Below are 27428 nucleotides of genomic sequence, written 5' to 3'. Positions count from 1 at the left end.
CAATCCCTTTTCAGCACAAAATAATTTGCATCACCAAAGCTGATACCTCTGGTAGCCAAGCATGCTTTACTTACTGCAATTAAGGTCATATGCTTGCTTTGCTGTGACTTGTCTGCACTTAGGTTATTATGTATGAGGTATTAAGTGAAAGGAGGATTCAGGCAAATTCTTAAAAATTTATGTTTTAATTTAAAAAATTTTAATTTGGCACAGCCAGATTTGAAGTCATACTAATAGGGTCTCTAGATCCTGAACAATATTACTTTTTACAGTTTGTGAAGGATTCACCTACAAATAATCAAACTTTAATTAAAAGTTAACTTCTGTTTTTGATTTCAGAATCAACTAGTTTATATAATACATTTGAATTTTAATTCTTTACTTAAAAAAAACCAGATAAATCTTAAATTCAGCTGATTAGTAAATAAAACAAAACAGCAGAAATTAAGCATATACCCCAAATTGTTTTAATTAACTTAGCCTTTTGTAATTTTAGCATCTATTGTAATGTATTCTAAAGATAATAGGAATGTAAGTTACGCTACATCTTAGTGTATGTTAAATTGCTTTAATCATACCACTTAAGGGGTACTCACAGAATACAGGTTACCTTCCAGCATCTAGACCTCTCCCACTCCTCCTCCCAGCCCCATCCCCAATAATAAAATAGAAGAATTTCATTCCAAGGATTATTGTACTTGGGAGATAATGATGTTCCCATCTTTGAGGACAGTGCATCTTACATGAGAACCTCCTATCTCTTACTGATTGTGAGTGGATTATTTTGCTGACCCTAATGTTTAGGTGTGCCTAATTCTGCAAGTTGAACATAGAGATTTAACATATTAAGTAGTCCATTTAACTTAAGCCAAATTTGGCTGTACAAGCTCATTCCCCTGGAATCCTCCCCCATTAAAGGAATTTTTAAGAGGTTAAAAACCCAAAAGGGAGTGGGGAGAATGGGAGGAAACACAGCATTGGGCCAAAGCAATTCAGCAAATTTTTGAAAGATGGAAAATAGAAGGAAGAGTAGCAGTAAATGATAGAAGAGGAGAAGCTATATTGGGATTCCTGCCAGGAGGAAAATGAGTTGAGAAGGTAACAATTTGCTGTGTAAACCCAGAAAGGCTCAGGGCACAGAGGCCCAAGTATTGAGTAATGCAGGGGTGAAATGGAGGCTATTGTGGGACTAGCTGGAAGTCTATGGAGGCAGGAACGGACCCCAGGTCCTTTCCCACCCCATGTAGTCATATGATTACCCTTTTCAGAGCAACAGATCGGAGGTTTATTTTCTGAAAAACAAACAAACAAACAAACCTGATAAGCTCTAGACTTGGGAACACCAGACACAACTGGGTTAGTGATGAGACTTAGGAAACACCGAAAATAGCATGGAAAAAACGAAAAGTCTGCATACTGAACTGGGATTTCCCTGGACCTATTTCCTGCCCTGTTTCCAGAAAACAAGCAGCCAGACCTACAAGTACTTTCTGGGCCCCAGACAAATTCTTCTCCGTAGAAACAAGGTAGCTGCTGTTTTCTTTTTCTGGAACTCTAGTTTACTGAGATGTTGGACTTACTAATTAAAGATTATTATTTTTTCCTCCAGATTTATTGAAGTATTATTTAAATATAAAATTTCCCTACTTTAAGTGTATAGTTTTACTAGTTTTGGTCACTGTACACAGTTGTGTAACCATCACCACAATCATGATACAGAACAGTTTCCTGACGCTGAAAAGTTTGCTTATGCCCTTTGCATGATGATTGATCCCCTCCCTTGGTCACTGGTCCCAGGCAGTCACTGATCTGCTTTCAGTCACTATGGTTTTGCCCTTTTTAGAATGTCATATAAATAAACTTATGTAGTAGATAGTCTTTTCTGCCTGGCTTCTTTCACTGAGCATAGTGATCACAAGATTGGTCAGTCTTTGTAATATAAATATTTCATTCCCTTTGTGTGCTGAGTGGTATTCCACTGAATTAATATGCCAGAATTTGTTCATCTCTTCATCGGTTGATGGACATTTGGTTTGTTTTTCATGCTACCCCTTTATAGTCACACTCATTTCCTTCTCTCCCACTATCTTGAATCTGGCAACCAATAATTTATGATCTTGTCATTTTAAAATATTAGTTGGGCATGGTGGCTCACGCCTGTAATCCCAGCACTTTGGGAGGCCAAGGCAGATGGATTGCCTGAGCTCAGGAGTTCAAGACTAGCCTGGACAACATGGCAAAACCCTGTCTCTACCAAAAATACAAAAAATTAACCAGGTCTGGTGGTGTGCACCTGTGGTCCCAGCTACTTGGGAGGCCAAGGTGGGAAGATTGCGTGAGCCTGGGAGGCGGAGGTTGTAGTGAGCTGAGATCACACCACTACACTCCAACCTAGGTGACAGAGTGAGACTCTGTCTCAAAAAAAAAAAAATTATATACATGGAATCATACTCAATTGGACCCTTTGAGATTGCCTTTTTTTTTCTTTCAATATAATGTCCTTGAGATCCCTTTAAGGTGTTGCATGTGCCAGTAATTCCTTTTTACTGTTGAGTAGTTGTCCACGGTATGGATGTATCCCAGTTTGTGTAGCCATTCACCTACTGTAGGACATTTTGGTTCCCCCCAGTTATATTCAAATTGGATACGTGGAAGGGTAATTCTTTAGGAAATGTGGAGCCACTGAAGGTTTTTGTTTGTTTGCTTTGAAGACTTTTGTGGAGGGGAATAAAAGGATTGTATCTGAGCTTTTGGAAGATTATGCCAGCAATTCTACTTCGGATAGTCTAGATTTTTTTTTTTTTTTTTTTTTTCCAAGATGGAGTCTCGCTCTGTCTCCCAGGCTGCAGTGCAGTGGGGGATTCTCAGCTCACTGCAACCTCCGCCTCCCGGGTTCAAGCGATTCTCCTGCTTCAGCCTCCCAAGTAGCTGGGACTACAGGCGTGTGCCACCACGTCCAGCTAATTGTTTGTATTTTTAGTAGAGATGGGGTTTCACCATGTTGGCCAGGATGGTTTTGATCTCTTACCTCGTGATCCACCCACCTCGGCCTCCCAAAGTGCTGGAATTACAGGTGTGAGCCACCACGCCTGGCCAGGATATTCTAGATGGTCTTGATGAAGGATGGTAAGAGCATGAATAAGACTTGTGGTCTTTCAAATTCTCACATATTCATTGAGATTATCTATTTATTGTCTATTATATTCCAGAGACTGAAACTGTAATTGTGTTAGATACTAGGGATGTGAAGACTAGTATGACATAGTCCCTGTTCCTGGGAATTCTCAGACTAAGTAGAGGGCAATACTTACATACAAATAAATATACTTTAGTGCTACAGATGTTATGAAAGAAGTCTACACCTAACTCATTAGAAATATAAATAAAGTGGGAGGGTGAGGGCCAGCAAAAGATTCAAAGAATTATGAACTAAAATAACGTGTAGTGCTCAGAACAGTGCCTGGCACATAGTAAGCAGTCGACACAAATTAGTAATTATTGTTAGTAATGGTGGTATATGGAGGCAGGAAATAAGTCTAGTCCAATTGATAAGCATAATAAAAAAGCAAGATAAGAAATGCTTTCATGAAGAACTCATATGCTTTCACCTGCCTAAAAATGAGAAGAGATGCTTGCTCCTCTCCTTTGGCCTCAGGTAAGCTTTCTGTTTCAGAGACAATGGTCTCCAAACTTCTCCCTCATCTATTTGCCAAAAGGAGTATGAATAAAAGGGCCAATATTCAAACAGAAAACAAATATAGTATACTATTTGCTGCAAAGAGTTTAAAGGTACATGCTTAACCTTGTGACCAGCTCCTCCAGTTACTGCTTGGACAGATCAATTGAAATTCGTCAGTCGGTCTTTTCTTTAATAAGTAAATTAGAGCAGTAAAAAACATAACTTCCTGTGTGTGGGGTGACAGGTTGGAAAGTCACTGCTCATGAGTATGGAGTTTCTTTTTGGAGTGATAAAATGCTCTAAAATTGATTGTGGTAATTGTTAGAAAACTTTGTGAATAGATTCAAAACTACTGAACACTTTAAGTAGGTGAATTGTAAGACATATAGTTCAATAAACCTGTTATTTACAAAAATTATGTAGTGATCTGGAAAGTTGATCAAGTGATTACTAGAATAAAAACAAAATAAAACATAACCACATACTAACTTGGTGTCATCAGAGTTAGTTTCAACTCTGGTTCCTGAAAACATGGTTCTGCCTTTCTTTCCAATCGATATTTGAGGCCAGTGTGTTTCAAAGAGGCTCACCATTCCCACAAATATGTTTGACATGCCAGAACCCATTCATCCAACCCTGGGATTGCGGTCAAATGAAAGCTGGAAATAGGGCTGCTTTTCCTAGGCCAGTTCAGTCTTCAACTTGCAAGCTCGGTGCCATCCAATTCTCAAACCCAATCCTGACCAAGGCCCCATCCAGAGGTCTGTATTTGATGTGCCTGCAATGAAGGCAAGAGGGAGCCTAGAGCAGTCACATCTCCCCTACCCTCACTGCATTTGAATGGATATACCTGGGCTCCCACTTGTAAGTGAGAACATGAGGTATTTGGTTTTCTGCTTCTGCATTAATTTGCTTAGGATAATGGCCTCCAGCTATATCCATGTCATTGCAAAAGACATGATTTCATTCTTTTGTATGGCTGCATAGTATTCCATGGTGTATATGTACCACAGTTTCTCAATGTGGTAGAAGTGACCAGTGTTCTCAAGCCTGTATGCCTGTCTGGCTGGGCCCTGATTATTTCTCCAGGGGTTAGGCTTTACCTCTTATGTTCCCAGGCACAAGCTGGGGTCCTCCCAAACTGGGCAGACCATGTGCTGGATTTCAGGACCCCTATTACCTAGAGATTTTGTTCTTAGGTAATAAGCCCAAGTTTGCTCCTCTTCTTTGAAGATGGTCATTTAGAGTACTGGCTACTTCACTTGGGGCAAGCTCAACAGCCAGCTTAGCTGTCCTAGTTTCAGAAACCAACTGATTTTTTTTCTTTTCCATTCCTAGGAGTCTACTGCTAAGATTTCAGCATGTCCTGTGGCTGAGTTAATCAGAGTTACGACAGGAAGGTACTGGGCACACCATCGCAATGCTCCATCAATGCTAGTATGTTGTGTTCTTTCCTTCATATCAAGTCAACTCAAGCTTGCTCTACTTACCTGGTGTACACAGTCTAAGAACTGTAAGAAGACTGGAGCAAAACCACTTCCCTGACAGTTGAGGGTCAAGCTGCTCCGCTGACTGAATTTGTGACCAAAAGAGAGCCACTCTTTTTCAACCAACATCCGGAAGCCTTCAAGTGTCCTATAAAAGGGATCACTGAGTAACTGAACCAGGGATGTCACCTAGGGCATAAGCAGGATGGATTGTCATTAATTTTAGTTCTGAAAAAGTCCTATTACTAAGATAAAAGCACTTCCTTCTGATGATAGCTAATTCACAAATTTACCTCAACAGCAAATTTGTTCACTAACCATTCCAGGATGGCCAATAAAATTAATTCTGTAAATTTGCCAGTAAAAACTAAAGCTCAAATTCATTTTGGCTACAAGTTTACTTTCAGGGAATTAAGACTTTAATCCTTAACTGGCCAGTTTGCTGACAGCAATCTTTTCCTAAGTTAATCAGAGGCCAGAGGATCAGTTAAAATCAATTCTACTTTTTGGCAGATGCAGATTAATGTCTTCATGTAGTCTGAACTCACACTTTTCACTCTGGAGTGAGTTAAGGCGGGGCTTATAGAGAGCCAGGGGATGGACTGACAAAACCCAGGAAGGATGGTGTCCATGCCTCACACTGCTGCTGGTCAAGGGCTCCATCCGCAAGCCTGCATGGTACATCTGTGGATGGGAGAGCCCCCTGCGTAAGGGCTAAGAGCTCATGGTACAGAGTTTTCTGATGGATAGCAGGTGGTGTTTAACACAGGACTTTCTCTGTCCATAAACACATTAGTCATTATACAAAAGAGTCATCTGAAGAATTTAAAAACAACCAAATGGAAATATAAATATAAAATGAAGTATCAAAAAATATGTCTAATAGTTTACTTGTGCAGTGATGTCCCAGCCTTCCTCCAAACAGACCAAAACTGAGGAACCATTCTCAAGTACTTCTGATACAACCACAGCCAGCTGCATTATCCTGTGAAGCTAAGAGATAGGAAGGAGAACACAATTAGACCAAGCACTTTCTGAGTGCAGAAGTCAAGAGTTGCTTTCAACCCTGGATAATCAAACGAGTTAGGGATAAAGCGCTTGGACAAAAGAACCACATAATGTTTTAAATACTTAAAGTTCTTTCAAATCAAGATTAAACAATGACACTTTTGTCTGGATGCAGTGACTCAGGCCCGTAATCCCAGCACTTTGGGAGGCCGAGCTGGGCAGGTTATTTGAGGTTAGGAGTTCGAGACCAGTCTGGGCAACATAGTGAGACCCCATCTCAATAAAAACAACAACAAAATGACACTTCAAAAAAGTAAACACATTTTAAAACAATACATTCTAGTAATACATAATGAAATAAAATTACCTTACGTGATTCCCCCAAAAGTAGGTGAGCTATAATTCCATAGAGTACAAAAAATAGAGATTCTATGTGGACTTCCCAACAAAAGAAGGAAATTCAGATGAATTTTATTGGATTTAAAATTTGTTTTTCCATGATACAGTAAGTTCTATTTCAGATAATTGGTTTTTTTTTTTTTTTTTTTTTTTTGAGACAAAGTCTTGCTCTGTCACCCAGGCTGGAGTGCAATGATGCAATCCTGGCTAACCACAACCTCCGCCCCCCGGGTTCAAGTGATTCTCCTGCCTCAGGCTGCCGAGTAGCTGGGATTACAGGTACATACCAGTGCACCCGGCTAATTCTTTGTATTTTTAGTAGAGACAAGGTTTCACCATGTTGGCCAGGCTAGTCTTGAACTCCTGACCTCAGGTAATCCACCCACCTCAGCCTCCCAAAGTGCTAGGATTACAGGCATGAACCACCATGCCTGGCCTATTTCAGATATTCTTAATTTTTTGGGAATTAGATAGTGGTGATAGTTGCACAATGTTGTGGATATACCAAAAAGCATTGAGTTGTACACTTTTATCATAAGGATAAATTTTATGGTAAGTGAATTATATGTTAAAAAAGAAACTCCTGGCTGGGCGTGGTGGCTCAACGCCTATAATCCCAGCACTTTGGGAGGCTGAGGCAGGAGTAGTGCTTGAGCTCAGGAGTTCGAGACCACCTGGGCAACATGGCAAAACCCCATCTCTATAAAACATACAAAACCCAGCCAGGCTTGGTGGCATCTTCCTGTAGTCCCAGCTACTCAGGAGGCTGAGATAGGAGGATCGCTTGAACCTGGGAGATCAAGGCTACAGTGAGCTGTGATCGTGCCACTGCACTCCAGCCAGGGTGACAGAGCCTTGACCCTGTCTCAAAAAATAAAAATAAAAAAGATACTCCTATTTGTCTGTACTGTGTACTAAAAGAGAAAAAAACTTTTATATTTGTGCTAAGTTTTTAAAGCCACATCACTATATTTGTGCTAAGTTTTTAAAGCCACGTCAATTGGCTCAAAGTCCTTAATAAACAATTAAGGTACGAGAATGGTATTAAAACCGAATGTATAACATTCTAATTTAAAAAAATATTTTAATGATCATCAGACATGATTTGCAATTTGAATCCAACTGAAGAAGAACAAAAATGAAAAATCCCATATCTTAAACAGAGCTCGGCTACTTTAAACACAGGAATAAGGCAAATGTCCTACTCAGTGATGAGAAGCTCCTCATGTAACTGTTTCTACAACATAGCTATCACCAGGCCTGAATGCTTTTGGGCTCAGAATTTGTTCTAAGAAATGGCTATTATTAAAAAGTAAAAAAATAACAGATGCTGGTGAGCCTGTGGAGAAAAGGGAATGTATATACATTTCTGGTGGGAATGTAAATTAGTTCAGCCATTGTAGAAAGTAGTTTGGTGATTTCTCAAATAACTTACAACAGAATTACCATTTGACCTAGCAATCCCATTACTGAGTATATACCTGAAGGAATATAAATTGTTCTACCATAAAGTCACATGTGCACACATGTTCAGTGCTGTACTATTCATAATAGCAAAGACATAGAGTCAACCTATATGCCCATCAACGGTAGACTGGATAAAGAAAATATGGTACATATACATCATGGAACACTACACGGCCATAAAAAGAATGAGCTTATGTCCTTTAGAGTAACACAGCTGAAGCAAACTAACACAGGAATGGAAAACCAAATACTGCATATTCTCACTTGTAAGTGGGAGCTAAACACTGAGTACACATGGACACAAAGAAGGGAATAGACGCCTGGGGCGTACTTGAGGTTGGAGGTGAGAGGAGGGTGAGGATAGAAAAACTACCTATCAGGTACTATGCTTATTACCTGGGTGATGAAATAATCTGTACACCAAACTCCCAAGATATGCAATGTACCTATACAACAAACCTATATATGTACCCCTAAACACAAAATAAAAGTTAAAAAAATAATTTGCTTTGAGATAACTTTTAAGATGTCAGTATCCCAAGTGGGCAATTATTTTCCACTGTCTTTAGTCCCTAACTTTTGATACAGGTCCACTTTCTAGCAAAGAGTAGAGCACAGAATGTATCAGAAACATGGATAGATAAGTTGGGTGGTGGGGTCCGTTTGGAGCTGGGGCTCATAGCCTGGGGACAGAAGGGAGTATCGATCAGTTCCTTCTACGGGTATGCAAAGCACCCTAAATTGCCTTAATAATAATGAACAAGGTATGATACATTTATAGCCAAATATATATGTGGTGGCATTTCTCTTTGGTTTAAGTATCTTGAGAACAGTCACAGCCCTGGGTACTGACATCATTTCCTTTTTTTTTTTTTTTTGCCTTTTAGTCCAATGTGCTGTGGGAAACAAGAGGCAGGATGCTTGGAGGTAGATGGAGGCAGGGGACTGGGAATTTCTGCAAGGTGATAACAAATAATGGGGGCCAGGCGTGGCAGCTCATGCCTGTAATCACAGCACTTTGGGACGTCAAGGTGGGAGGATTACTTGAGGCCAGGAGTTCAAGACCAGCCTGGGCAATATAAGAAATAAAGGGGCTTAAAGACAAGACCCTTTAATTTCTCAATAAAAGTTCAACTAAGAATATCCCAAAGTTGACTGAACTGAAAGATGGACATTGTGTTTTTTTCTCAAGCCTTAGGTAGGCTTGGGGGCATCCAGTGTGCCTTTGGTGGGTAGTTTGGGGTGAATCTAAAATCTAGAGACCTGGGATAGGCAGACAAATGAAAGGTGAGAGCTCTTGGGAGTCATGCAGAAGTTGCCCTCTGCCCTGGATCCTTACTGTATTAACAACAGAGCAGGAGCCCTGTAAATACATGCTGATTAAATTTACTACATCAAAAATTTCCATCTAAAAATAATTTTCTCCTTAGTGTCCTACAGATACCAAACTTTTAAATACACAGAGATAAAAACCCAGCGATCAAGACTTCTACTCCCTCACCTATACCAGATGATTTCCTGAGACTGAAAGGCCTTTACTGATGGCACACAATGAAGGAGGAGAATGTTGAGGGGTGGAGGAACCAAGTATTTTTTTTTCTCAAATACAGTTCTGTATATCTACTTGGGCCTCTGTTTCTTTGAGTTGTAAAGAAAGAAGCTGCTTCAGACATTACCTGTGGGAACCACTCAGAATCTCCCAGTGCTTTCAGGAAGGTCACTTCTGAGTCAGTAGGGATGGTGCTTGGGATACAAGCCCTCATCAGCTTCTTAAAACTGGCTTTCACTTGCCGGATTTCATGAAATTCAACAGGAACAAACTCACAATTTAAAGCAAATTCTATCTTGAAGTTCTGTGGATGAAGATTCAGAGAATTAGGCAGATGAAGTGCTATAGGTAAAAGAGTGATGTTTCCAATGGGGCAGTGCATAATGATAAACAGTTATTTGGGGCCAAATAGCTGCAGAGGCTGCCAGTGGGTCAAGAAAGTCAATCTTGTATGGCAACGTGTCAGTGTTGGTGGGAAGAGCCATTCAGTACAGGCTAGTGGTTTGCCTAGAATGGCAAATCTAGTCCTTACTAGAGGTAGATTACTTAGTGTAAGAATGCTCTCATTCTGAGAACTGGAAGAGACTACTGGTAGATTGGAACTTGATGGAGCTTATAATACCAAATATAAGTCAATTATAAGGCCATGAACCTGGAAGTTTAAAGAGGAACTAATGATACATGGACAGTATGATTACTCCAACAGTGTAAACTAAGTCTTCCCAAGATGTATATGGTAAGGGATAGGTAATACACTGTTGGAGTTCCAGACTGTACATGTATTAAAGTTTGTAGATATGCACATATTTCTTATTCTGCAAGTAAAACATATTCATAATAAAAATGAAAAAAGGTAGAGATAAATATTGAGAAAGAAATAAAAATCACTTTCTTACTGCCCCAAGACTACCAACATTGTGGTTACTTTTTTGTTTTTTTGAGATGGAGTCTTGCTCTGTCACCCAGGCTGGAGCGCAATGGCACGATCTTGACTCACTGCAACCTCTGCTTCCCAGGTTCAAGCGATTCTCCTGCCTCAGCCTCCCGAGTAGCTGGGACTACAGTCGTGCGCCACCATACCCAGTTAATTTTTGCATTTTTAGTAGAGATGGGCTTTCACCATGTTGCCCAGGATGGTCTCAATCTTTTGACCTTGTGATCGGCCCACCTCGGCCTCCCAAAATGCTGAGATTACAGGCGTGAGCTACCGTGCCTGGTCCTACTTCTTAAAAGTCAATAATAAAAAATTACATGGTCGGGTGTGGTGGCTCATGCCTGTAATCCCAGCAGTTTGGAAGGCCGAGGCAGGCAGATTACCTGAGGTAAGGAGTTCAAAACCAGCCTGGCCAACATGGTGAAATCCCATCTCTACTAAAAATACAAAAAGTAGCCAGGCGTGGTGACGGGCACCTGTAATCCCAGCTACTCGGGAGGCTGAGGCAGGAGAATCGCTTGAACCCCGGAGATGGAGGTTGCAGTGAGCTGAGATGACACCACTGCACTCCAGCCTGGGCAGCAGAGTGAGACTCCACCTTAAAAAAAAAAATTACATAAAAAAACCATGAAAGGCTTTGTTCATTTCTATCTTTGGGATAATATTTTTTCACTTAATATATGTATCAACCTATATTTATTTGAGTACTTTCTCATTTACATCTTTAATCCATATGGAATTTATTTTGTGTGTGGTATGAGTGTTGCATTTGTAATTAAAGAATGCTATACTGATGGCCTACTGGTATATTTCATTTAAATAACCTGGTTGCCTAGCTCTGAAGAAGATTTAAAAGTCCTCTAACTTTTCATGCCAAAGAATGAATTAATTTTCTCAAAATGTTTCCACTTTTTCATTTTGCCCAAATTACTCTACTGGACCATCTGCTTTTCTAAGAGTAAAACTGCTTTCTGGAGATTGGTTGCACAGCAACGTAAATGTACTTAATAATACTGAGTCATACACTTAGAAATGGTTAAGATGGTAAATCTTGTTAGGTGTATTTTATAATTTTTCCTTTGTCTTAATAATTCTATTTTAAGGAAGCTACTCTAAGGAAATAATCTAATATGAAAAAAACCCCAGGGAATGGTATCTCAATTAAAAAAAATAACAAAATAACCTATTTGCTTAGAATTGTGACTGTAATTTTATATACAGAAGATAAACCTAAACATCTAACAATATGGGATAAATAATGACTAAAATAGTTATGAAGACTATATGACATGGAAACATGATGTTAAGGCTTCAGATAAAGAACCTAGCGATATACATGAGTTCCTTTCTATTATTTTTAAAAACTTATAATAGACAAAACATAGTTTACTTTTCAGGAAAGGTAGATTCCTATTTTCCAACTATACATGAGCTAGGTATGCCTATCTTATAAACCAGGAGTTACTAACCAAAGTATTGAGACACTCCATTAGGTTGTAAGGAATTTGTTCCTAATAATAAAATATTAAAGTATGTGAATTCACCTAAGTAAAGGCCAAATTCAAGATTATTTTCAGAATAAGTCACTGTAATTTATTGGCTTTCCTTTCTGCTTCTTTGTTGGGAGAAAAAGGTATGGAATTGCAACTGGACGGCATTGTGCTAGCTAGAATGTGGCACGTATCAGACAGATACAGAGCCATATTCTACATACAAAATTGAATAAAAGATAAAACCTGAATGGAATATACAGAATTGCTGACAACTACTGTGCCAGAATGGTGGGATTACATTTTTAAAAATAATAATACTTGTCTTAGTGTAGTGGCTCACGCCTGTAATCCCAGCACTTTGGGAGGCCAAGGCAGGTGGATCATGAGGTCAAGAAATGGAGACCATCCTGGCCAACATGGTGAAACCCCATCTCTACTAAAAAAACAAAACAAAACAAAAAAAAGCTGGGTGTGGTGGTGCACGCCTGTAATCTCAGCTACTTGGGAGACTGAGGCAGAAAAATTGCTTGAATCTGGGAGGCGGAGGTTGCAGTGAGCTGAGATCATGCTACTGCATTCCAGCCTAGCGACAGAGTGAGACTCCATCCTAAAAAATATAAAAAAATATATAATAATACTTGATTGAGGAAGGACAAACAGAAAGAAAAAGAAGGCAGGAGGAAGAGAGGGAAGGAAAAAGGCAGCATCCCAACTCTTTCTTACTCAAATACGTATGATCACATAGCTAATCTGAGAAATTATGTGCAAAGAGAATGGCAGAGGGGAGTATTAAGGCGCTAAACCTCGGAGAGTGATTCGGATCATGAGTAAGTGTTGTGCTGAAGCATGGAAAGTCTGTGCTCTGGAAAAGACACTGGCACCAGCAACCCTGGATTGCTGTAGAAAAGTGTTCTATTTTCTGGATATAAAATTATCTACTGTATCAGAAGACACATATGCAGATTTAAAACTTGAGCATTACTCAGCAGTTTTATGCCCTCTACCCTAAAGGTTAGTGACTAAGTGGTTGCAGCAGTCCAGGCAGTGGGAGAAGAGCTAGCAAAGCCACCAGCCTGCTCCAGAAGAGATGACTCAGTTACTGGCGTCTTAAGGGCCAAGCATGTGGGATCTTGCTAATGGCACCCTGCTCACAGTTTCTGCTCCACAGTTCAGCCAGAGGTCTGTCTAGGTTGTCCAGTGCCAACTGGAGCAATGGACTAAACGTTGAGATTTCTGAGTTAGCAGATAACTTTCATGTCCTATATACCTACTGGTAGTAATGAAATTTATTTTGTAATGTGTGACTTGCAAAACATTAAATTCAAGGAATTATCGTTGCTTTTGGAGGAAAAGACCATCTTTACAATTTATGGGCCCTCAGCATGGTGAAGCTCTTTAGCACAACTTAACAGTATGAATAAAGTTGATTAGCATCTAGTATTTTGAATTTTCTGACATGTCTTAGGACATGTCTCTTTCTATATAGCCTTGCGAAGTTTTAACAAGTGTTACTCAGAAAACCTAGACTTGGCCTTGCCTTGCCTCCATACATGGTACCACAGTCTTCCTCTCTCCATTCTTCTATCTTTCTGTAGCCTTTTTTAGGTTTACCATAACAAAACTATCTGTTTTGCCATGGGCAGATTCCTGTGGAAACTGAATCAAGGCTGTTGAAAACACAGCCTGATGAAGCCTTATTTCTTTTTTTGTATGTACACTTCCTAGTATTCCTGATGTTTATGTTGACTTTTTACTATTATGAATAAATATTTATTTTCATGGCTAATAAATATGCATATGTATATACATGTATCTATATAAAAATTAATATATATATAAAAAAATATAAAAGGAGAGCTAAATTTTTTGAGATTATTAACTCCAGGTTAAGAATCATGCTGTAAAAAATATTCTAGCAAAGCTGGTCTGTGATACAGGTTTTATAAACAGCCCTAGTGTATCCATCAAGTTTCTAAGTGAGAAAAAAGAAATCTTACCCTTAGTTGCGACTTTTCACCAAATATGTAAAGGGCTGCTTGCCGTTTCAAGAGCTGGTTTTGTAGGTAGGTGCTGTTACTGAAGGAGGCCGAGTGATCCTTGCCTGCCAGTCGGGCGCCAACATCAATGAAGGATGTTGGAGAGCTGATCAAGCGAGTGCTAGAGCGAAGACTTGCCCACACACCTTCACAAAAGCCAAAGTCATGGAGTGAGATAATCTAATGTGGGAATGCCACCAACTAAGGAAAAAGGTGCATGCTCTGGAGCTACAGTTTTAGAGGTCATAGCAAGCCGATTAATCTAAAAATCATAAGTCATATGGTCATTTGCTGCTTCTGTAACATAAGCATTATCCAATATAGCATTTCAAAATCACACAATCTTAGCCTCAGAACGACCTAGCAAATCCCCCAAATCAATCCTATTTTATATTTTGATGTAAATTCAGGATTTAAAAGTAAATACTAAGATCATAAGTAGAAACAGTACATTGATACTGAAAACAAAACATGCTGGCAGGAGGTACTAATAAAGTCTAGGAAGGCAAATGCTGAGTTATGCAATTTCTCAGGACTTCATGAAAAAAGTAAGGAACATTCTTCTGCTTATTTGGTCAATTTAACATGACATTTAAAGATATGAAAGAGAAACTTCATAAGTCTACTAAAATCTGAGGCTGGATTTGGAATTAATATTTGTATATCATGCCAAAACGATGTAATTCTAAACAAGATTATATTATAGTTTTTTTCAGTATCCATGAAAAATGAGAAATTATAAATTTAGTAATGGGCAAAGTGCCTCATGCCTGTAATACTAGCACTTTGGGAGGCCAAGGTGGGCAGATCGCTTGAGCCCAGGAGTTTGAAACCAGCCTGGGCGACATGGTGAAACCCCGTCTCTACCAAAAAAAAAAAAAAAAATACAAAAAGACGCCTGTATTGGGAGGCTGAAATGGGAGGATCCCTTGACCACTGGAGGCGGAGGTTGCAGTGAGCCAAGATAGCGCCACTGCACTACATACTGGGCAACAGAGTAAGACACTGTCTCTAAAATAAAATAAATGAATAAAATGTACAGTCAGAAGCAGATACCTTTATTTTATTTTATTTTTTTTGAGACGGAGTTTCGCTCTTGTTGCCTAGGCTGGTGTGCAATGGCGTGATCTCAGCACATCGCAACCTCCACCTCCTGGGTTCAAGCGATTCTCTTGCCTCAGCTTCCTAAGTAGCTGGGATTACAGGCATGCACCACCATGCCTGGCTAATTTTGTATTTTTAGTAGAGACGGGGTTTCTTCATGTTGATCAGGCTGGTCTCGAACTCCCGACCTCAGGTGATCTGCCTGCCTCAGCCTCCCAAAGTGCTGGGATTACAGGCATGAACCACCGCGCCCAGCCAGAAGCAGATATCTTCTAAGAGAAAGGGCAAGCTAAAATGCTAGAAGAGTCTCAATGAGATAAGCTGACCTTAGTTATATTAAATAGAAAAATCAAGGATTTCTATATGCCAGTGAAACTATTAAATATCAAACATCCAGACACAAAGGCATGTACTAATTCTCAAATTTGACTAGCACTGTATCACCTTCAAATCAAGAGGCCCTCATAAATGCCTGTAGAACTGTGGTATTTATCTCAGTGATGGGGTCACAGGGATACAGGACTTTCCTACTGCCTCCCTAAAGTGGGTTTTCTTCTTTAGATCTATAAAGCCTGTTTGAGAAGCTTTAGTCTTTTCCTAGTATTAAATCAAAGTCATGTTGCTAGGTGACCAGAAGTCACCATGATAATGTCACATCTGCTTCTCTCTTTATAAGCATTTATGGGGTCAGGAGACCAGTTCCCAAGAAAAGTTTTTATTGGTCATTTCAGCTTCACATGCACGAATCTTTCTTTGAGACAGAGTTTCATTCTTGTTGCCCAGGCTGGGGTGCAGTGGCGCGATCTCGGCTCACCACAGCCTCTGCCTCCTGGGTTCAAGTGATTCTCCTGCCTTAGCCTCCCGAGTAGCTGGGATTACAGGTGCACACCACCACGCCCAGCTAATTTTTGTATTTTTAGTAGAGACAGGGTTTCACCATCTTGGTCAGGCTGGTCTTGAACTCCCGATCTCAGGTGATCCACCCGCCTCAGCCTCCCAAAGGGCTGGGATTACAGGTGTGAGACACCATGCCCGGCCGCATGAATCTTTCTATGTAGTTTATGAGTTTTTCTTAGACATTATGGCAATTATTAATTTTTTTGTAAATGGAATCAGAGGAAATTCAGAATGTTGATGAGAATAAAGGATATAATTTTACAAATGCAAAAAAATTACTTGTAACATATGTAGTTTCACATGAAGATGGTTTAAAAGAGTTATATATCAGGACACATAATACAGTACCTTGATTATGGACTCTTCCCTTAGCTGAAGATTTGGGATTTGACTGAGTAAAACATTTATCTCTGTACCCATGCACTGGTAGGTAAGATTAAAGACAGAAAGAGAAATAAAATGTATATAGCAGCAAATGTCAGAGCAGATTAAGTAAGAGAAGAATAGGCTATTTAATTTTTAAAATTAGCAGGGGAAAATATAATAAAAGTAGAAGATTTAATTAACAAACAAAAAGCTGCACAGTCACACAAAAAAAAGATGCATTGAGTACCTGTTAAATGAAATTTCAGCACCTGTTTATAAATACTATAAGCACAATGAAATGGACAGCACACAGCAGAAGGTGCCACTAAAAAATTATACCAAATGGAATAAGCTTTTGAAGATTGTCATTCAGTCAGAAACAAATTTATATAATAAAATTAAGGAATTTGGGGTGTGTATGGGTAAATGTTAGGAATACATTGGTCCTCATATTGAAGGAGACTGGCGAATGCTGTGTGTTGTACAACACGTTTGTTCTTTGAGCAAGGTCATCACACCAGGAAACAATGAAGCTCTAGCAACCATTTGGAATAACTAAGGGCATGTTTTTGCAGTAGAGCATTAAGCATTGCCACGCTATCTTCCTTCTTCTCTTTTCATTTGGAAATTACATTTATTTTCCATAAATAGTTATAAGCAGCAAAAATTCATAATCCTGTGACAATACCCAATACCACTAATAATACAGCTTGTGATGATTGAAGTAATGACTTCTCTTAAAATCCCTACTTGTGCCAAAATGATAGGCAGTATTAGAGATAATAGTTTTGTAATTTGAGTAATATATTTTTTTCCAACACAAAGAAAGGGGTTTATGATGATGGCAAACCAAAAATTGTGAGCAGTTTTAGCATTTTCCAAGCAAACAAATTGCTCAAGTCAATTAGAAGAAACGATTTTATATTTATTCAGGATTACAATCTTTAATAGTAGTATTAAGTTATAAAATGCAAAATTCTATAACATACGACATAACAAAAATCATTACAAGTGAGTTTTCACTCCCACTTCACTCCTTTGGAAGCAGAAAATGAAGGGCACTGATGGCTCTGGTGGCCAAAGGAAGTCAGAAAGTAAGGGTTGCAGAGGTGCTGGCTGATGACAGACAGAGAATGTGACTGCAAGACGGAACAAAGGCTTGGGACGACATGGCCAAGGCACACTGTGTGGCCTCCTCTGTGTTGGCTGACTGCTGTTTCTGCCAAAAGTTTGAACTTTCCTATTGAATATGGGACACCAAGATGATGATAGTGATGCTTGAGTAGTTCCTGATTCTGAGATACTGTTCCCTTAACACATCACACTTTCTTATGCTAGTCTTATTGCCTGGAATGATTTCCCCCATTTCCTTACCTGACACATTCCTACTTAACCCTTAAGATCCAGATACAATATTAGCACCTCTTAAAGGCATTCCTGACTGCTCCCAAGCTGAGGAGCTCTATTTGAACTTTGATCACATTGCATCATGATTATCTGTATATTCTTTCACTCTACAAGAGTGTGTGTGTGAAAGGAAAATAAAAACTCAGGACTCCAGTTCACTACGCCAAAAGGAAGAAATTAGGCTGAAAGGTGAGACATACAAGAAGCTGCTTTTCCTTTTGTTCCTAAACAAACAGCTACAGTTAAAAGGTTAAATTTATCCACAGGTAGCTACTGGTATGTTCACTTTATCTGACAGATGAATACATAATTGACTATTCCCCTACCTGCTCCTTTTTTCTTGCAACATGTGGATTACTATACCCTCCCTCTTTCTCATTTAAATATTAAAGCCCTCAAAATCATTGCTGGAGAAAGGCACAGACCTTTCTCCAGGGCGAGTCCTTAACCTTGGCAAAATAAACTTCTGAATTTATTGAGACCTGTCTCAGGTACTTTTTGGTTTACATGTGCTTGCGAGGGCAGGCACCTAATCATGTTTATTCTTGTATCCATGCTGAGAGCCTGAAATACAGGCACTCAAAGAATTTGTTGATTATTTACTTTTTGCAAACCAATACACTGTGAGCTGTTGTGACTCATTATTATATCTTCAACCCAATTATTTGCACTCAAAGAGTGAAAAGGGGGTATTAAACAAAAGATATTAAGGACTCCCCTAAACAGAGGCTCATCAATGAAAAACTGCCAAGTTTTGGCCAATTAGTAGAATATCCAAAATGATAAAATGGCCACTACTGATATGGGGCCAGCAGGGAGCTTTGAGAATTCTAATCCCATCTGGAAGTCATTTTAACCAAAGGAATTAGACTACCACATTGGTTGGTGGTGGTGAGGTCTACTTAGATTTCCTGAATGATTTCTAGATGTCCTGGGCACTTAACACCAGCAAAGCGTCTCAAGCTGTGTTTTTCCAAACTGCAGGATCCTCCTTAGTGGCTTGGGAAATCACTCTACTAGGTCAAATCAGTATTTTTTTCAAAATTAAACATTACAGTTGAAAATACTAATGAGCACTGCATGTGGTACGGATGAATATTTTTTCACAAAACTTTTGTTTTAGTGTATACATTATACATTTTGCATGTGCCTTAGTATTACCTGAATTGTGATATAAAATGAATGGGTATATATACATATAAATATAAAATACATTTCTTATTGCGAGTCATGATCAAACAAGTTTGAAAGTCACTGGCTAGACCCAGGGCATATGCCTTCTATCCCTTGCCTTAGATCAGTAAGGCTCAAAGCAATTTAAATGCAAATATCGACTTTCTTCTCATTTCAGCAGAGTATTAGGCAATGGCAATGATAGCAATAACTATAATAATAATAATAATAAGTAACATTTATTAAAATGCTACTATGGGCTAGTTACTAAGTTAAATGTTTTACATATATTATTTCATTTATTCCTCATAACTACCTTAAAAATCTATATTATTTTTTAAAGATGAAGACACTGAGAATTAAGAGGTTTCCTAGTTTGCTTAATCACACAGTAAGTAGTGGGACTATAGTTTGAATTAGAATGCAACTAAACTAAACTCTTTTTTTTTTTTTTGAGACGGAGTCTCGCTGTTGCCCAGGCTGGAGTGCAGTGGTGCGATCTTGGCTCACTGCAAGCTCCACCTCCCAGGTTCACGCCATTCTCCTGCCTCAGCCTCCCGAGTAGCTGGGACTACAGGTGCCCGCCACCATGCCCGGCTAATTTTTTGTATTTTTAGTAGAGACGGGGTTTCACCGTGTTAGCCAGGATGGTCTCAATCTCCTGACCACCTGATCCGCCCGCCTCGGCCTCCCAAAGTGTTAGGATTACAGGCGTGGGCCACCGCGCCCGGCCACTAAACTCTTAATGTATTGTTTCCTGAGGAACCATGTGACCTTGGACCCAATCAGTAAGAAGTGGCTAAAGGGACTGCTTCAGGGAAGATATGACACAGTTCATTTTCCCCATAGGAATGCATTACTGTTCAGAGAACCAGTGTTTCCTAAGCACTGGTGTTGTTTCCTCTACTCTGTTCTGAAATAGGGGAGAAGGAAAAGAGATGCTTAGGTCACATGTGGGGCCTTATTTATCATTGTGATCTTATACCTGGCCCAGTGCGTGAGACACTAGATATATTCAGTAAATACATCTGCACTGATACGATGCAACACTGAACTAATTCTAGTCCCAGTTATACTAATATTTGCTGTGTGGCCTTGGCCAAGTCACTTAATCTCCCTGGGTCTCTTTAAATACATATCCTGGAGGTTATTTCAAGAATAAAATAATACATGGAGAAAAACTTAAAATGTAAAGGATGAAAAATTAAAAAGCTGCCTCCAAGTGGCTACTTCTCAAATATACCCAGCTATTATATTTTGGTATTTGAGAGGCAGTACGAATTTTCTTAAGGCATTTTTCTACTCAACAAAGAAATTTATCCAAGTTGTAAGTATATGTGCTTCCCCATTGGGCTTAAATGCTATTTTAATTTTAAATGAAAAACAATGTGATCTATTCACTTCTTGCTTTTAAAATGATCCTTATGTAAAAAAGGATGCAGTCCTTGCATTAGGAACTCACCAACATGCATGCTGAATGCAAAGTGACCACCCTGACTGAAAAAGAGGTGAAGGTCAATCTTAACCCTGGCTTATCAGACCAGCAGAGACACACAGTGGAAATAACTAACATAAGAAAACTTGGAACTAAGACTGTACGACAATGAAAGGAATGAAAAAAGTTGTGAAAATAGGGGAGCAAAAAGAAAAAGACTAGGAAGAAGAACTAGGGGTTTGGGTAAAAAAAAATAAGAAGAAGAATTAAATGACAGGCGGCTCCTTCCACAGTGGTACCTAACTCTGGAAGAATGAAGAGACTCTGTACTGTGAGTCGGTACAAGGAAATGAATTACTTGCAAGGCATGGGCATGTCTATACCTAGTCTTGCCCTGGCCAGTCTAAATGTGTGTCTGCCTGGCATGTTCACATAACAGAGAATCTTTTGAGACCCTTAACTTGCTTGCCCCAGTTCATTCCTCCTACTTTGAGAAGGAATGACATTATCAGAAGAAACACAGAAAGCAGCTCTAGAGATCACAGAGAATGTTGAAGGTGTCAGGAAAGAGCAGTATCTCTTTGTCCAGTTTATCACTGGGACTTTACAAGGTTTTGGAGGCTTTAGGAGTGAAGAGTTAAGAGATGGAGTAAAAGAATGAGATTTGCGTTTCTGGATTTTAGCTTAAGATACCAGAATGACAGGCACCTGGTTAGGAGTAAAAAACTGTCATAAGGAAACAAGCCAAATTCACAGTAATTTTCAGCAGAAAGTATTTGAGCAGGGTGTCAGAAATAATATTTATAGCCTCAGATATGCACAGAGCGGTCATAAGTTAAATAGGAGATTTTAATCTGACAAGGTAAATACAGCCTTCTGGTTGCCTTTAGGATTAGCAAAGAATGGAGTCATAAGAATATAACCACTACTGGGAATTCCCTTGTATAAAAGAAGCCAAGAGTTGGAGGCCAGTGTTAAAAAAGAAGATAATGTAGTTGAAAAAGATTGTTAAGGCCGGGTGGGGTGGCTCACACCTGTAATCCTAGCACTTTGGGAGGCCAAGATAGGTGAATCACGAGGTCAGGAGATCATCCTGGCCAACATGGTGAAACCCCATCTCTACTAAAAATACAAAAATTAGCTGGGCATGGTGGCACGTGCCTGTAATCCTAGCTACTCGGGAGGCTGAGGCAGAATTGCTTGAACCAGGGAGTCCGAGGTTGCAGTGAGCCAAGATCAAGATCACGCCACTGCATTCCAGCCTGGTGACAGAGCGAGACTCCATCTCAAAAAAAAGAAAAAGATTGTTGAAAATCCATGAGCCTTGGGTACCAACATAAAAGGAGGAGACAACTGTGCAGTTACAATTTATATTATAGGCCACCTGGCCAAATGTTGGAATGGATAACATGGTGACGTGTACAATGGCAAAATACAAGATCAGGTTGTGGGATGGGAGGGCTTCAATTAACTAGACATCTGCTGAAAGTTGCATTGTCTAAAAGTTGAGTGGAAAAATTACTGACTTTCCTTGCTGACAATGTACACTTTCATATGGTAAATAAAGCAGTAAGGGGAAATGCAATCTCGAACCAAATTCTGACAAGAGTGCTTAGCAACTGAAATACCAGGAACCTTAGGAGAAAAATCACTGTACCATCTTTTAGTTCAAATTCACTGATAAAGAAATGATGAGAAGAACGATGTGTGTATCTTAAACTTTAAAATAATAGTACTCTAAAAATTCAGAAAAATGATATATATGGCTGTAATGGGTTGAAATGTGTCCCCCTCCCAAAATTTATATTAAGTCTTAACCCCAGTGCCTCAGAATATATATCATTAGTTAAGATGAGGTCATACTGCAGTAGAATGGGCCCCTAATTCAATATGACTGGTGTACTTATAAAAGGAGAAATTTGGAGCCAGACACAGAGGGAGAATGCCATGTGAAGATGAGGGCAGAGATTTAGGTAATGCTTCCAGAAGCCAACCAATGCCAAAGATGGCCAGCAAACCTCCAGAAGCTAGGAGAAAGGCATGGAACAGATTCCTCCTCACAGCCCTCAGAAGGAACCAACCCCCCCGACACCCTGATCTTGGACTTCCAGCTTACAGAACTGTGAGACAATAGTTGTTTAAGCCACCCAATTTGTGGCACTTTGTTATGGTAGCCCTAAGAAACTAATACGACTTCAAGGCCTGACACACTAACTGGAAAGATGACTCAAGAAGGTTGAAAGCTCTTAGGAAATCCTGCAATTACAGAAAGTTCTGACGAGGCTGGAAAAGAAAGTATCCTAAAAACCAGTATGACCACTAGGAGATGTGTATGGTTTTCAAAAGGGAAAAAAGTGAATTTTGTAAAGTAGAATCTTTATGTTGATTCTGAACCAAATTCTACGAATGGATTATCAATGGACTATTTATAATTACTTTAAAAAAAAAGCACTGATTCCTATAATAAATCACAGCAAAATAACCATAAAACCCTTGGTGATGCAGTTAATTGTTTGAAAGACTGGCAAATAGTGGATTAAAACGATTGACAGAGATTTAGAAATATGGGCCTGGTGAGTTTTAGTGGGAAGACTCATAACCAGTATAGATGAACAGATTGATCTTTTTCTTCAGAGAGGTTTATATTATTTTGCTGTAGGTCTTTGTCCTTAGCTCTGGCTTGTTCAACATTTTTTTTAAACAAAGAATCACATGACAACAATGATCAAATGTATGGATGACAAAAGGCTTGAAAACAGCAAAGGCACCGGTAGACAGAATCAGGGTCCAAAGGTCTAAAATACCAGTCCACATCCCAAAACATGACATTTCCCAGTTATAACACTGCTAGTGGGTCCAAAAAGCAACCATCAAGGCCAGTATATTTTTAAGAACAATAGCACACGTGAAGCAGACAGGGATTTCAAATGATATTAATCTCCACATGGGTTAACCTAGTGATGGGGCTGCCCATAGCTAATGCAGTTTTAGGCTGTGAGAACACCTAGAGCGCTGGGTTCAATTCTGTGGAGTGTTCAGAGTGATAAGGATGGTGGGCAGACTACAACCATTTGAACTGGGGATATTCAGAGTTAACTAAAGACAGGAAAAGAAAATATCCAAAGGACCAAGATGTGTATGGTTTTCAAAAGGGAAAAAAGTGAATTTTTGTAAAAAGTGAATTTTGCAGAAAGCAAGCCTGACAAGAGTTTTTCCTGAAGGGTTTTAGGTGTGGGAGAGTACACTTACTTTCTAACCTCAGAGGATAGAGCTAGGCCCAATATGTAAAAGTGGTGGTCAATATGAGAAAGCAACACATAGAGTTGCTCACAAATGTAAGGGATTATTTTGGGGAAGAAATGAGTTTCCCATTACTGATGATGTTCAAGCAGAAACAAGATTACTTACTTAGTGTGTAGTGTGTATATATATGTGTGTGTGTGTGTGTGTACATATATATACTTTTTTTTTTTTTTTGAGATGGAGTTTTGCTCTTGTTGCCCAGGCTGGAGTGATCTCGGCTCTTGTTTTGCTCTTGTTGCCCAGCAATGGTGCGATCTCGGCTCTATGCAACCTCTGCCTCACCGGTCCAACTGATTCTCCTGCCTCAGCCTCCTGAGTAGCTGAGACTACAGGTGTGCACCACCACGCCTGGCTAATTTTAGTATTTTTAGTAGAGACAGGGTTTCACCATGTTGGCCAGGCTGGTCTGGAATTCCTGACCTCAGGTGATCTGCTTGCCTCAGCCTCCCAAAGTGCTGGGATTATAGGCGTGAGCCACCGTGCCTGGCCTACTTAGTATCTTTTTAAGGGAATTCATCATTATATGGGGGTGAGAGGAAGAGTCTAAGATTCTGTGACTCCATTGTGAGACAGTGGGACTTCACAGTTGAGATATCTGGGGCCAGGTGCTTTCTCACACCTGTAATCCCAGCACTTTGGGAAGCCCAGGTGGGAGGACGGCTTCAGGCCAGGAGTTCAAGACCAGCCTGGGCAACACAGTATGACTCTGTCCCAAAAAATATTTTAAAAATTTAGCTGGGAGTGGTGGCACACACCTGTCGTCTTAGCTCCTTGGGAGCTTGAGGCAGGAGGATTGCTCAAGCCCAGGAGTTGGAGGCTGCAGTTAGTTAGCTGTGACAGTTCCACTGCACTCCAGCCTGGGCAACAAAGTAAGACTCTGTCTTAAAAAAAAAAAATCTGGTCTGGAATTTCCTCTGCAGAGTGAAAGAATCTCACATAAACTTCCAGAGAACAAAGTGGATGACCTTTTGGAGCTTAAAAGAATGAATACTTAGCCTTTCTCTATTTCCTCATGTCAGCAGCTACCTGGATATCATGATGTCTTATCCTCCAAACCAGTATTTCAGAGGGCAGGAGCAAAAATAACAGGACTTGGAGTTCCTTGGATCTGGAGTCACTTCTCCTTAACTATCTATACTTCTGTGATTGATCGGTCTTTCTGCCCTGCAAATCTGGAGTATTATGGAATACTCCCAGGGCTGACTCATCATTTAGACATGCTCCCCTTACCTCCTAATGCTCCCAAACTTATCAATATATATGGCATCAGCAATTATTATACTTCTTGTCCCACAAGGCTAAGCTCATCTGTCATCATGCTAGTAATACATTTGACCATTCATTCAGAAGAGGGTAATTAAAAACAATTTGAACCATAATTAGTTGATTTAAAATATCAACTATCTAGAAAAATGCTTTCTGCTTTTAAGCTTGCATCAGTGCTCAGTGATAAAATCAATCTTACTAACCTCCTTGAGCAAAGCTATTGGATGGGTTTACATCCAAATGTCCTGGCACTACCTGCTTAAGCACAGTGGACATTCTTGAAGTCCTCCTTTCAGTCCCTAAAGTCGGCCAAAAAGAAGAACAAAAACCATGTTGTTTGGGTTAACATTACTCAAATGACAAAAAGTTATCTTCATGTGTAGCATGTTTAACTGCTGCCAAACATTGTACTTTTAAGTACCCAAAGCTTTATTAGAGATAACAAGGCAATGTTATTATTAATCAGAGATAACACACATTTGCAAGATTATAGAGTTAGGTTTGGCAAGTGCAATCAGAGAATTTAATGATAAATGGAGCAAGGCATGCATGGTGTTACTTTACAAGAAAAGCCACTTTCTGCTTATGTTGAGCTAATTCAAATAGCTGATTAAGCCAAAGAGACCAACTTCTCAAGTCACATGCTCCTGTGTCTAACACATTAGGGTTACCTCTACATGAACCCTTTGGGGTTCCATCACATGATAACTGAAACAGAATATTAGTACAAGTCTTAATGGCTTCATCCAAATCCAGTGAAAACAAACTGTACTGAAAATCGTAATAGGCTGCAGATATTTTGGGAATTTCAAACTTATAAATGATGATTTTAATAAATACACATTTAAGAAACATGTTCCACTCACATATTCCATGTCATAATAATATTTTAAAGTCTATGAAAGATAAATATGGGAATAAAGGGTGACTTTATTTATAGTCCCCACTTCCTCTCCAATTACTCTTTCGAAAAGGAAATAACTGAGCTGGGTGTGGTGGCTCACACCTGTAATCTCAGTACTTTGGGACACTGAGGCGGGAAGACTGCTTGAGCCCAGAAGTTCGAGACCAGACTGGGCAACACAGTGAGACCCCATCTCTTAAAAAACAAAAAACAAAAAGAAAAAACTGAATCTCTAAGTTTAGTTACTATTTACTAGACATTAATAGTGGTAGATTTCTAAGTAAAAGGAGTTAAACTTATAACCCTTCAGGGTAAAACTTTTAAGAAGTCTTGGTGAAGGAACAGTACAAATAACAAATAACAGTACAAATAACCCTAGGAACAGAACTGACCTTTCATTAGAAGCTGTAAAGAAGAAAAGTATTATCAAATCTTACCTGGAGATAGAGCAAAGGCTGGCCTGACTGTAAGAGTGCTGTTGCCTCTGAGTTTCTGATGGACAGAAACGGCATTCAGTAAGGCTTGCAAGTATTTCTCTTGTTCTATGCTACTGGAAGATTCTAAAGAGGAGGTAGGAGCTATAAAAGGAAAATATATTGAATAAAATAAACTGTCTCTGTGTTAACAGAAGTATCTATCTATCATCTATCTATCTATCTATCTATCTATCTATCTATCTATCTATCTATCTATCTATCTATCTATGCTTGTTTTTCTCTATATAGTCTACAAGTTACTACACCCAAATATAGAAACCAGCCCCACTTAAATTGCCAGTCTATTAAATGGCTAATCCTCCATTGTAATGCTGGTTTTACCACACCTACTTCTTGATTGCCTCATTATCCTTCCAGAAAGAGCCCAGGTCTGGAAAACCAGCACAGGGCTATCCTTCCAAGCATAGATTGGGCTTGAAAGCACAGGGTATAGCTTCTCATTATCCAAGCAACTTAAAATGAAGACTCACGAACAACAACTCCTTGATGATATCCCCCAACCATCCTGACCAGGTTATTGCTTGGGAGTGGGTTCCTTTGACATCCCAGAATGGGTAGAGTTAAGAACTTTCCACTACCAGTAACTTTATTTCAATTCTGCCACATAGACCCACCAGGGGACATGAGCGTATAAAGATTTGTAGAGGGAAGAGTGGAAGAAGATAGGGAGAAGATAGGAGCAACTACTGCCAATCCCTGGTCCTTCTAAATGAGGAGCAAAAAGTATACACAATTGTGAGAGCAATTCTGGGTTGATAGGCATATAAGCCTGGTTTGGGTGAAGCAAAACAGAATCACTGAAATTGGCCCAGACAGTTTAAAGAGGATAGGGGATGGACTCACTACAAGGACAACAGATATTCATAAATTTTCTTACAACTGGAATAGAAAATAAATAATTAGCATTATTGTATTTTATCACCTTTAATATGTCATCAATTCTAAGACACACTGTCATTTTATTGCCTAACAATAAAAACTGCTTATCAATAAAAAAATTGCCACTTAAACTATGACACTCTTC

General features: G+C 39.4%; 1 protein-coding gene across 6 annotated transcripts in view; it reads right to left on the bottom strand.

Annotated features, from left to right (window-relative positions):
• The window catches only part of SBF2 (SET binding factor 2), a 546228-nt gene that overhangs the window by 24754 nt on the left and 494046 nt on the right, over positions 1-27428 (bottom strand). For 3 of the 6 annotated variants that reach the window (XM_055282429.2, XM_055282430.2, XM_063641081.1), the window contains 5 exons: positions 26345-26485; positions 14014-14198; positions 9717-9893; positions 6058-6159; positions 5170-5355 (listed from right to left, as the gene is read on the bottom strand). In XM_055282429.2, the coding sequence (XP_055138404.1) occupies positions 5170-5355; positions 6058-6159; positions 9717-9893; positions 14014-14198; positions 26345-26485 (791 nt within the window). Of the gene's footprint in view, positions 1-5169; positions 5356-6057; positions 6160-9716; positions 9894-14013; positions 14199-16401; positions 16477-25206; positions 25303-26344; positions 26486-27428 lie in introns of all 6 variants that reach the window. The other 3 variants (XM_063641080.1, XM_055282428.2, XM_055282432.2) reach the window with 3 other exon arrangements.

This window comes from Symphalangus syndactylus, chromosome 6, assembly GCF_028878055.3.
Source record: "Symphalangus syndactylus isolate Jambi chromosome 6, NHGRI_mSymSyn1-v2.1_pri, whole genome shotgun sequence".
In the NCBI taxonomy this organism is placed as follows: domain Eukaryota; kingdom Metazoa; phylum Chordata; class Mammalia; order Primates; family Hylobatidae; genus Symphalangus; species Symphalangus syndactylus.
Note: the sequence above shows the minus strand (reverse complement) of the source record. Positions and strands in the feature narration are given on the sequence as shown.